General features: G+C 48.4%; 1 protein-coding gene across 2 annotated transcripts in view; it reads right to left on the bottom strand.

The window, feature by feature from the left end:
* Positions 1-12943, bottom strand: part of ADGRA1 (adhesion G protein-coupled receptor A1) — a 738392-nt gene that overhangs the window by 99190 nt on the left and 626259 nt on the right. For both annotated transcript variants that reach the window (XM_066601012.1, XM_066601013.1), the window contains one exon: positions 1678-1823. In XM_066601012.1, coding sequence (XP_066457109.1) covers positions 1678-1823 — 146 coding nt within the window. The remainder of the gene's footprint in view (positions 1-1677; positions 1824-12943) is intronic.

Genomic DNA, 12943 nt, shown 5'->3' on the forward strand with positions numbered 1-12943 from the left:
GTAGCCATTGAAAAGGCAAGAATACGTCCTGAGCCACAGTCTATCTAATGCATTACGCGTCAAGTTAAACTTTGCTACATCTGTATATGCTAACACGCATTATATTTTGTTTTAAAATAAATAATTCAAAGGGGTTATCCGGGGACATAATATTCTGTAAAACTATGCTCAGCCTGCAGTGGTGAACTAATAGAATACATACTCAGCCTTCCTGGTTGCCCCGTTGCTGTTGTTTTGACAACTCTCCAGCCCATGTTGAAGTTCACTTCCAAAGGGGAGTGATGACGACACGATAAGGGGCCACATGAGCGCCGCAGCTATTCACCTGCTGATGGTAGCCAATGATAGGCTGCAGTGGTAACATGATCCTTTTATCAAGGATGTCATCACTGACTCCTGGTATTGAAGACCAGCGGGAACCAGAGCCAGCGAGAAGAGTATGTATTCCATTGTTTTAATACTGCCGGCAGAGCAAGTCTTTACAGAATGCTATGTCTCCAAATAACACCCTTAAGTAGTATGTCATGGTAGTGGATAGTAAAAGTAAAACATGATTGTCATCATTTTCTGTGTTTTGCCCCCTTCTACTTCAAATGATATTCTCCTATCTGCATTCGTCAATACAACAATATCCCTTTTTTCCCCAGTGACTGCAAAATATCATCTTCTAACAGCCCTGATGGTCTTTTTGGTCACATATAATGATACAAATAGGTGCTTGACCGTTTTAAGTTAACCGAAACAGTTGAACCCTGTATTGGGTCAAACTTGGCAAAAAGTTCGGTTTGGAATGAAATTGAACCTCAGGTGGTTTATCATGGCCGAATCCACTAATAGAAGAAGATGGAAAAAGAAGAAGAAGGAAAAAGGAGAAGAAGGAAAAGAAGAACAAATAAAAAGAAGGAAAAAGAAGAAGAAGGAAAAATAATCTTTTATAGGCGTTGGTGAAACTCTAGTTCAGTTCGAACTTGTGCTAAAATCTGGTGTCCCGGCAGAACCGATCTTTTCAAAAGCTCACTCATCACTACTGACCAAGATAACACAAGACATTGAGACTCTACTCATGAAAAGAACAGATCAAGAAGACTTCATCCATGAGGGAAACATTGCAAGAAGGCTCCACCTATGAAGCCAATGGGCTTATAAGTAATGTGTTTCCTCAAAAATAAGACCCTATCTTATACAAATTTTTGTCCCAAAAGTGGCACAGCGTCTTACTTTCAGGGAGTGTCTTATACTCACCTCAATGAATGAATGGCTGTGATTGGTTCATCGAGCATCGGCTCTGATTGGCTGGAGCAGCGCTCGCGAACCAATCAGAACAATCTCTTGCTGGAGGCGGGGTATTCAAGCCCCATTACCAGCAAGAGATGATCTGGTAGTGCTGATATGTGCACGGGAAGCCTGCAGGAGCGCCAGAGACCAGCAGAAGGGACCCAGACGGCACCTGCTAGGTGAATATTTTTTTTTTATTTTTTTTTCAGGTACTGTAGCTAGGGCTTATTTTCAAGGGAGGGCTTATACTTCAAGAACACCCCACCCCCACCCCACAAAAATCAGGGTAAGGCTTATTATCGGGGTAGGTCTTATTTTCAGGGGAAACACGGTATTATAAGGGTGATGTTAGATTGGTCATAGGGAGGTTTTGTGGGGAGTATTAGACAAAATCTATCATACCTGAGCATAGGTTGCTTTGGGAATGGAGGCTGATCACTATTCTGGTTTTGAGGAGGTTTTCTTGTAACTTGCTTGTAAATGTTCCTTGCAGTCACACCAATCCACAACACTGTGCACAGGCTAGAGTAATGCAAGACAATGCCAACCTGGAGAAATGAGAAATGGGAACAGTTACATGATACAGCTATAACAAAACCTCTCAACATACATATAAATCGTGCAAAGGAATAACATGGGGGTTATCATCAGTCATAAAGTATTTCTTAATTAGCTAAGAATTAAGAAGTTATCTAGTGGTGCAATTCTCTGTTACTGCATCATTTATAGAATTCTATGAGAAATGACAGTGCATCATAGCTGGGAAGGGGTGCCCGCAAAATGCCATACATTTCCGGCATAGGGATGGTGCGGGCCTCACTGTTAACCTCTTACAACATTGATTGTGGCATGTACGGAGTTCACAGAGGGAGCTTCCTCTGTGATGTCATTTGACCTCTACTATGAAATTGTGTGGCTTTCAATGTGAATGAATAGAGATAATACACTGCAGTACAGAAATACTGTACTGGAAAGTATATGTTCAGAAGTTATGAAGAATCATAACTTCGCAGGTTCAAGCCTCCTACAGGGACATAAAAATAAGGGTTGTTATTGTACAAAAGTGGAAAAACCTAGAAAAAAAACATATAATTTTGCGATTTCCATAATCGTATTGACCACAAAAAAATGTTCCTCTCATATACACTGTATAGTAAATTCCATAAGTAAAAAAAAAACTATGGCAAAATTGATGTGTTTTACCCTGGCCCCCTTCTCCCGCAAATTTATGCAAATTATACAATACATTATATGTACTGCAAAATGTTACCAATAACATCCACAGCTCATCTTGCAAAGAACGAGCCTTCACATGGCTATATCAATGGAAAAATGAAGGTATGGCCTTTGAGGATGGAAGATGAAAAAATTGACACCCCAATAGAGGGAATGTTTCACCTTCTTTTTGCAGCCTTGAGAGCAGTATAAATAAGTAACAGGCTCACTGATTACAGTGATAGTTCTTCGGTGTGTATCTGTGCAGTAGTTTAGGAGAAACTTGCCTTTTTTTAGTAGTAGTCAGTCACAGAACTAGTTCTAGATATTCATTAGCTGTAGGCTCAATCAGTGCCTGGAGGGCAGATCAGTAAGGACTAGCCTGCAGCTCATGAAAATCCAGGGCTACGTCAACTAGTCCTCTATGTATATGCTGCTACTAATAAAATGTATGTTTCTCCTAAACTACTGCACAAATGTAACCTTGTTCAGCTATCAGATAGGGGTGCAAAAAGATTGTGACAGAGTCTCTTTCAAGTACCACACTAGTCCTTTTTTAAAGGATGTGTCCAGCCAACAGCGTTTATCTCAAACCTCAGGATAGGTGATGCAGTAAATCCATGATCGCTTGGGGGCTCAACCAATAGAACCTCCAAGGATCAAAAGAACGCCACGGCCCACATGTGTAACCACCGCTCCATTCGTTTTTATGGTCCTAAGTGGTAGATACAGATGTTTTATCATTTTACAGTATGACCAATTAGGGCATATGGAGCTGTGTATCAGAAAAATGAAGGTCCAACAACTATAAAGAAATATTAGGAAATTAATCAGTTAGGAGTTTGGGATCTATATTAAAAAAATGTTATTCCAGCAGTCCTCTGATCTCTCTGGGAGAAGAGAGTCCCAAGTGGAGAACACTCCTCTCCATGTCCCTATACCCTAACAGAGTGTGACAAGTTGGGGTCTGCTTGCCACGGGATCGCCCACCTCTGGTACCGGAATGGCCATCAGCCATGCAGAAATGCTCCAGAGACGTAGATTCTCTTTAAATCTGGCTCCTGCCAGCTTTTATTTACAGCACATAACAACGTAAACATACACAGTCCAAATAAGTATTAGGGTTCACAACCCACGGGGTTCTGTCACTAACCCCTCCTGGGCCATCTGGAGGGTGTCCTCCTCCGTCCGACTGGGTGACAGACCCAACTGGTCCACACTGGACCTCAGCTTTCAGCCTGTCCTGCACTGCCAAGCTGTAACCTTCCCCCTTGCTTGTGGCAGGAGCTGGCTTTTATGCAACCAATTCCTGCTACACCCATCAGGTGTTAACCCTATCTTTTACTTTTCAGGTACCAGACTACCTGACTAGCACACTCTGCAGGTCATTCTGATACTGCACCACTACAAGGGCTAAAAGAAGAGAAGTGTCTTTATAGAACAACCCTCTTTCAGCATAAATGGCTATATGATACACTTTAATACACTTTGAAGGGTCTGGATAATTACATTAGCATTCACAAATGATATCCATTTTCTCAGTTACATATACTTTTAATTAACATCTGTACTTATAACTATGCACATAAATCAAAATACGGCTGTCCTTGTAGTGATTCCTCTTTGTAGCCCACATTCTCTCTCGGTTTCTTATATTTGTTTTGCCCACTACTTTGTTACATTTCGAAGAAGTTCCGACATATAGACCCTGTTCTACCTCTATCTCAAGTTGTTCTATCCGTGAGCTGTTGTAATGACTTTTATGAATGCTATTAATGTGGAAAAAATCAAAATACCAGTTCTGGCAGGATGCTAACATCTGTGCTCAGAGAATAATTGTTAGCTATTGCCATGGAAACTGCAATTAGAGTTTTAGCCAATCCTCAATATTCTTTTATTCCCATTATATGTGCATCTGGCATTATGAAATGACTATAAAGTCATGTTATGTTATATTCTGCACTGATCGCTTACATTTTATATTATAGACATATAAAGAATCATTTATTGGGCCAACTATGCTCATCACTAGAGATGAGCGAGCACCAAAATGCTCGGGTGCTCGTTACTCGGGATGAAAATTTCGCGATGTTCGAGGGTTCGTTTCGAGTAACGAACCCCATTGAAGTCAATGGGCGACCCGAGCATTTTTGTATATCGCCGATGCTCGCTAAGGTTTCCACTTGTGAAAATCTGGGCAATTCAAGAAAGTGATGGGAACGACACAGCAACGGATAGGGCAGGCGAGGGGCTACATGTTGGGCTGCATCTCAAGTTCCCAGGTCCCACTATTAAGCCACAATAGCGGCAAGAGTGGGCCCCCCCCTCCCAACAATTTTTACTTCTGAAAAGCCCTCATTAGCAATGCATACCTTAGCTAAGCACCACACTACCTCCAACAAAGCACAATCACTGCCTGCATGACACTCCGCTGCCACTTCTCCTGGGTTACATGCTGCCCCCCGCACGACCCAGTGTCCACAGCACACACCAAAGTGTCCCTGCGCAGCCTTCAGCTGCCCTCATGCCACGCCACACTCATGTCTATTTATAAGTGCGTCTGCCATGAGGAGGAACCGCAGGCACACACTGCAGAGGGTTGGCACGGCTAGGCAGCGACCCTCTTTAAAAGGGGCAGGACGATAGCCCACAATGCTGTACAGAAGCAATGAGAAATATAATCCTGTGCCACCAACATCAGGAGCTGCACACGTGGGCATAGCAATGGGGAACCTATGTGCCACACACTATTCATTCTGTCAAGGTGTCTGCATGCCCCAGTCAGACTGCGGTTTTTTATAAATAGTCACAGGCAGGTACAACTCCGCAATGGGAATTCCGTGTGCACCCACAGCATGGGTGGCTCCCTGGAACCCACCCGCTGTACATAAATGTATCCCATTGCAGTGCCCTGGACAGCAGAGCTAACGTCAGATTAAATGCAGGTGGGCTTCGGCCCAAACTGCATGCCCCAGTCAGGCTCGAGTTTTTTATAAGTATACACAGGCACGTACATCTCCCTAATGGGAAGTCCATGTGGACCGACAGCATGGGTGGGTCCCAGGAAGCCACTGGCGGTACATAAATATATCCCATTGCAGTGGCCAGCACAGCTGATGTAACGTCAGCTTTAATGCAGGTGGGCAAAAAATTTATTGGATTACACTGTAGGCGAGGGCCCAAAAAAATTGGTGTACCAACAGTACTAATGTACCTCAGAAAAATTGCCCATGCCCAACCAAGAGGGCAGGTGAAACCCATTAATCGCTTTGGTTAATGTGGCTTAATTGGTAACTAGGCCTGGAGGCAGCCCAGTTAAAATAAAAATTGGTTCAGGTGCAAGTTTCAACGCTTTAATGAGCATTGAAACGTATAAAAATTGTTTACAAAAATTATATGACTGAGCATTGTGGGCCTAAGAAAAATTGCCCGTTCGGCGTGATTACGTGAGGTTTCAGGAGGAGGAGCAAGAGGAGGAGGATGAATAGAATACACAGATTGATGAAGCAAAAAGGTCCCCGTTTTTGATGGTGATAGAGAACGATGCTTCCATCCGCGGGTGCAGCCTACGTATTGCTTAGGTATCGCTGCTGTCCGCTGGTGGAGAAGAGAAGTCTGGGGAAATCCAGGCTTTGTTCATCTTGATGAGTGTAAGCCTGTCGGCACTGTCGGTTGACAGGCGGGTACGCTTATCCGTGATGATTCCCCCAGCCGCACTAAACACCCTCTCTGACAAGACGCTAGCCGCAGGACAAGCAAGCACCCAGTAGTTGTAGGGGGCAGAGGCGTCACCGAGGACGGTCGTGCGATCGGCTACGTACTCCCTCACCATCCTTTTACAGTGCTCCCGCCGACTCAGCCTTGACTGGGGAGCGGTGACACAGTCTTGCTGGGGAGCCATAAAGCTGGCAAAGGACTTGGAGAATGTTCCCCTGCCTGCGCTGTACATGCTGCCTGATCTCTGCGCCTCCCCTGCTACCTGGCCCTCGGAACTGCACCTTCTGCCACTAGCGCTGTCGGATGGGAATGTTACCATCAGTTTGTCCGCCAGGGTCCTGTGGTATAGCATCACTCTCGAACCCCTTTCCTCTTCGGGTATGAGAGTGGAAAGGTTCTCCTTATACCGTGGGTCGAGCAGTGTGTACACCCAGTAATCCGTAGTGCCAGAATGCGTGTAACGCGAGGGTCTCGAGAAAGGCATCCTAACATGAAGTCAGCCATGTGTGCCAGGGTACCTGTATGCAACACATGGCTGTCCTCACTAGGAAGATCACTTTCAGGATCCTCCTCCTCCTCCTCCTCTGGCCATACACGCTGAAAGGATGACAGGCAAGCAGCATGGGTACCCTCAGCAGTGGGCCAAGCTGTCTCTTCCCCCTCCTCCTCATCCTCCTCCTCAACGCGCTGAGATATAGACATGAGGGTGCTCTGACTATCCAGCGACATACTGTCTTCCCCCGTCTCCGTTTCCGAGTGCAAAGCGTCTGCCTTCATGCTTTGCAGGAAACTTCTCAAGAGGCATAGCAGAGGAATGGTGACGCTAATGATTGCAGCATCCCCGCTCACCATCTGGGTAGACTCCTCAAAGTTTCCAAGGACCTGGCAGATGGCTGCCAACCAGGCCCACTCTTCTGTAAAGAATTGAGGAGGCTGACTCCCACTACGCCGCCCATGTTGGAGTTGGTATTCCACTATAGCTCTACGCTGCTCACAGAGTCTGGCCAACATGTGGAGCGTAGAGTTACACCGTGTGGGCACGTCGCACAGCAGTCGGTGCACTGGCAGATTAAACCGATGTTGCAGGGTCCGCAGGGTGGCAGCGTCTGTCTTGGACTTGCGGAAATGTGCGCTGACCCGGCGCACCTTTCCGAGCAGGTATGACAAGTGTGGGTAGCTTTTCAGAAAGCGCTGAACCACCAAATTAAAGACATGGGCCAGGCATGGCACGTGCGTGAGGCTGCCGAGCTGCAGAGCCGCTACCATGTTACGGCCGTTGTCACACACGACCATGCCCGGTTGGAGGCTCAGCGGCGCAAGCCAGCGGTCGGTCTGCTCTGTCAGACCCTGCAGCAGTTCGTGGGCCGTGGGCCTCTTCTCTCCTAAGCTGAGTAGTTTCAGCACGGCCTGCTGACGCTTGCCCACCGCTGTGCTGCCACGCCGCGCGACACCGACTGCTGGCGACGTGCTGCTGACACATCTTGATTGCGAGACAGAGGTTGCGTTGGAGGAGGAGGAGGAGGAGGGTGGTTTAGTGGAGGAAGCATACACCGCCGCAGATACCAGCACCGCGCTGGGGCCCGCAATTCTGGGGGTGGGTAGGACGTGAGCTGTCCCAGGCTCTGACTCTGTCCCAGCCTCCACTAAATTCACCCAATGTGCCGTCAGGGAGATATAGTGGCCCCGCTGCGCTGAGAGACATTGCTGGATGGGGCCGCGGACAGCGGAGGTGAGGGTGTGGGTGCAGGCCGGTAGGCACTCGTGCCTGTGTCCTCAGAGGGGGGTTGGATCTCAGTGGCAGGTTGGGGCACAGGGGGAGAGGCAGTGGTGCAAACCGGAGGCGGTGAACGGCCTTCGCCCCACCTTGTGGGGTGCTTGGCCATCATATGCCTGCGCATGCTGGTGGTGGTGGCTCCCCAGCTGATCTTGGCGCGACAAAGGTTGCACACCACTGTTCGTCGGTCGTCAGGCGTCTCTGTGAAAAACTGCCACACCTTAGAGCACCTTGGCCTCTGCAGGGTGGCATGGCACGAGGGGGCGCTTTGGGAAACAGTTGGTGGATTATTCGGTCTGGCCCTGCCTCTACTCCTGGCCACCGCACTGGCTCGGCCTGTGCCCACACCCTGACTTGGGCCTCCGCGTCCTCACCCGCGTCCACGTCCTCTAGGCCTACCCCTACCCCTCAGCATGCTGTATTACCAGTAGTGCAGAAACAGAACGCTGTAATTAAATGTGCCGCTTATTGGCCTGTGGTTAGAGGCTGACTTCGCTTATGGAACGCACAGCAGAGCCAGGAAAGAATTTCGCGCAAGCCTGCTGTAACACTTAGCTGGCTGCGTATGAATTAGGACAACTACCCCCAGCAGAGACCCAGTACACTGAGGACAGTCACAGGCAGCCCAAATAGATTTTGGAAAGGCCCACTGCCTATATACACTAAATATGTCTTCTGTCCCTGCCTCACCACTACTGGCTCTGGACTATGTAAAATTACTGCAGGACGCAATGCTCTGCACGGCCGATATACAAAAAAAAAAAAAAAGTGCAACACTGCAAAAAGCAGCCTCCACACTACTGCACACGGTTAGATGTGGCCCTAAGAAGGACCGTTGGGGTTCTTGAAGCCTAAAATAACTCCTAACACTCTCCCTATAGCAACTCCAGCAAGACAGCACTTTCCCTGAACTATGTCAGAATGCATCTGTGGCGAGCCGCGGGAGGGGCCGATTTATATACTCGGGTGACACCTGATCTCGCCAGCCACTCACTGCAGGGGGGTGGTATAGGGCTTGAACGTCGCAGGGGGAAGTTGTAATGCCTTCCCTGTCTTTCTATTGGCCAGAAAAGCGCGCTAACGTCTCAGTGATGAAAGTGAAAGTAACTCGAACATCGCGTGGTGCTCGTTTCGAATAACGAGCATCTCGAACACCCTAATACTCGAACGAGCATCAAGCTCGGACGAGTACGTTCGCTCATCTCTACTCATCACCAAATGGTTGGCGTCTAACAGGGACTTTTTTTTCTAGAACCTCTTCAAATAATAGTAAGGATTTTTTTTATCGTTAGATAATAGACTAGGAGATACCATGGACATTACTCATGTTGCTGACAGCTCCAGCCCATTCCTATACACAAAGCCTTCAAACTGTGATCCCAAAATCTTGAAATTTAGTGAAACCTCACCAAAAAACCACCTCATTAAGATCACCCTTTATCCAAACCAGATGTGAGAAATTTGAAGCTCCATCATATACTATGTATAATGACATCTTCTTTGAGAAACCCACCCCTCTAGAAGACCATTTCTAAATGGAGTTTGGGGTGGTCGCTTCAAAGAGATTTCACTGTATTCATATATACATAAGTAATAGATGAAGGTTTAGCTGTGTAGATCCCAACAGTTTACATATAGTCTACTAAAAGGAAATATATATATATATATATATATATATATATATATATAATACTAACGAGGAGAACACAAAATATATATTGTGGCAATGTCTGCATGGGGTGTGTGTGTGTGTGGGGGGGGGGGTCAGCGGCTCACTCAGTCCATGTACAAGTCCAAATTACTTTTATTTTCTCCAATATTCAGTGGTAGTAGGGAAATCCAGTGCAGCACATACACTTAGTGCTATGAAACATATTAAACACTTTCCCGTCAAGGCGATAACTATACAGTAGTTCCATCACTACTAACACAGTGGCCCAGCACCACTATGGTACATGCATCCAATGGGATGTCAGTCTAGAGGCGTCCTTCCCTGTCAGACTTGTGGCCGTACCTCAGCCTGGTCTCCCACAGATGTCAGGCTTTCAGCCTCTCTCTCTCTCAGAGCCTGGCCTATCTCTGGTGTCTGGAAGCAGCACTGCTCTGGCATTGAGTTTTGTTCTCCCAGCAGCAGCTCTGGCAAGTTTGTCCAGACACACCCGCACAGCTGTCCCTGCTTATTAGCACCTCTTCAGTAGGCAGAAGGCCTGATTACAGCACCCTGCAGGCCATTCTATGCACAGCCTTGCCACAATGTAATAAAACCAAAAAGTGGGAGAACAGGGAAATTTAACCCTAACCTACAAATGCAATAAAACCCTACCTTAAAGTGGAACACTTGTCCTGAAAAGGGCAACCCCTTATTGGGACCCTGGGGCGACCCAGACTGTCCCTAGTTGGAAAGAGGGATATAGTTTGCTTGCCATATACATATAAAATAACACACAATGGACCTGTTGATATTTTAATGCTACAATAACAGCATGTCAGGAGAAAGATCTTAGAATACCTCAAATATCCCAAACACCAAACAGACTTATCTGACAGTAGAATAGGACTGGAACTGATGTCTAGTCCAGAAACATCTTCAGACTGGAAGCATAACCAGCGTCCTCAATATGGAGGTGCCAGAATAAATGTGCACAGACAGACACTGATTGGCCGGCTCCCAGCTGACCAATATATCCACACACCAACAGAAAAGTGTTTATATCGCCATTCACTACCGAAATGACACTGAGCATGTGCTGGCGTGTGCATCATGTGGGCCAGGCTGATGCCATGACGTTACTCCAGTCCTTATCCGAGGCAGCAGGTGAGCCATGACAGGAAAACAAATCACCTAAAATATAATCTATTAACAGGTGGTAGACGTGTTAAGATGAACTTGTCAGCATTGACTTGATGCTATATCTGTTGGAAAGTGGAAGGGAACTGATTACCATTGAGTATCAAACCTGGTCACCATGACTTTGTCAACTGATCCTACTTACTATGGGCATAAAATAACTAAACAAGGTCCCCATAGGCTTAACCAACTTTATTCTATTCATCTTAGACCCCTTAATGCAGTGGTCTCCAACCTGTGGCCATCCAGCTGCCAGGAAACTATAGCTCCTAGGATGCCAGCTGTTGGCACATACTCAACATTATAGCTTCCAAACAGCTAGAGAGCCAAAGCTTAAAGACTACTGCCATAGGGAATATTCTTCAAACATGCAAGTCTGCGATTCTTACAACATAATGGGGAGACCACAACTTTGAGAAGGTCATCCTTTCATCTGGAAAAGAGGTTCAGGAAAAAGACCAGGATCTTGGCATGAACCGCAAAAGGGACAGTTGATGTTACCATGCAGGGCGGCGCTGGTTCCCACGGCCGGCGCGCGGCGCTCCGATGTCGGCTCCGGCGTCCCAGAGCTCTGCTGTCGGGGCTCCCCCGGCGGCGTGGAGCAGCCAGCGTGCAGCGGCGTGGAGCAGCCAGCGTGCAGCGGCGTGGAGCAGCCAGCGTGCAGCGGCGTGGGCGTGTCCGCCCGTAGGGTGCCGCCCGCTCTCCTCCACCTTCCTTATGCAACAGTGGGAGAGTCGGCTCCTCCCACTCTCCGCCCCTGGGCGGAGGCTTTTAGTTAAAAGGCTGGCAGTGACCTGAGCTCACTGCCAGTTATTGGTTCTGCTAGCCTCTAGTCAGGTCTGTTCCAGTCTGTGCTAGTTGCTCCTCAGTAGCCTGTCTGTTTACCTGTGAGCTCCATCTCCAGACTTACTCTGCTTGTAAGTTTTGTTGGTTTGTTCCACCTGCCTCTTCTGTCGGCACTCTGTCCCCTGTTAGTAATTCCATCTAGGTAGTCGCCAGGTCCCTAGCCAGCGCAGGGACCGCCGCCCAGTTGTCCGCCTGGGGTTAGCCAGGACCGAGGCAAGTAGGCAGGGACAGTGGGGTGCGGGAAGATCAGGGCACCCCACCTGGCGCTCTGGGGGGCAGAGTGCCGTAACATAATAACTGGCCCTTAAAAACCGTTTGTCATGGAGGCGATCAGTTCCCTCACAAACCAGCTGCAGGCCCTGGTGCCTGTGATCCAGGATTTATCTGCCCGCATGGTGGCCCAGGAGCAGCGGGGGGTGTTGCAGGGATCGGACGCCGCAACCAGCCCCGAACCCAAGTGCCCTCTTCCCGAGGCGTTTTCTGGGGAGAGGAACAAGTTTTTTGTTTTCCGACAGGCGTGCCGCCTGTTTTTTCGGATGCGTCCCCGTTCTTCCGGGTCAGAGGCTCAGAGGGTCGGGCTGATAATGTCCCTGCTGCGGGGCTCTGCCCAGACATGGGCCTTTTCCATCCCCGAGGGTTCCTCCTGCCTGCAGTCTGTGGACTCCTTTTTTCAGGAACTCGGGGGTATCTTCGATGAACCGGACCGAGCGGGGTTGGCGGTTTCGCGGTTGTTGGCGCTGCGGCAGGGGTCGGCTTGTGTGGAGGATTATTGCTCCAACTTCAGACGCTATGCGGGGGATACGGCATGGAACGATAGCGCGCTGAAAGACGTTTTTCTGCAGGGCCTCTCGGACGCAGTTAAAGACCTGTTAATTTCCCATCCCGTTCCCGGGTCCTTAAGGGAGGCTATGGAGCTAGCAGTGAAGGCAGACAGGAGGCTCAGGTCTAGGAAGCAGGACAGGCAAACCCGTAGAGTCAGGGAGGTCGGTTGTCCTGGTCCCTCTTCCTCCTTACCAGTCCCTGTGTCCGAGCCGATGGAGGTGGATCCGCTGGACCCCAAAGAGCGACGCCGGATCCGTTTGTTGCACCGTCTCTGCCTCTACTGCGGGAAAGCTGGACACCGGGTGATAACCTGCCCACTGAGGGCTCAACGCTCGCAGCCGGAACCGGCGGAAAACTCCGAGTCCTAGGCGATTGCAGGGAGGATCGCCTAGGACTTCAGGTACTTCCTAAACTTTTGGTACCGTGTCATGTTAAATTCCGGGATT

The sequence above is a fragment of the Eleutherodactylus coqui genome, chromosome 4 (assembly GCF_035609145.1).
Source record: "Eleutherodactylus coqui strain aEleCoq1 chromosome 4, aEleCoq1.hap1, whole genome shotgun sequence".
In the NCBI taxonomy this organism is placed as follows: Eukaryota; Metazoa; Chordata; class Amphibia; order Anura; family Eleutherodactylidae; genus Eleutherodactylus; species Eleutherodactylus coqui.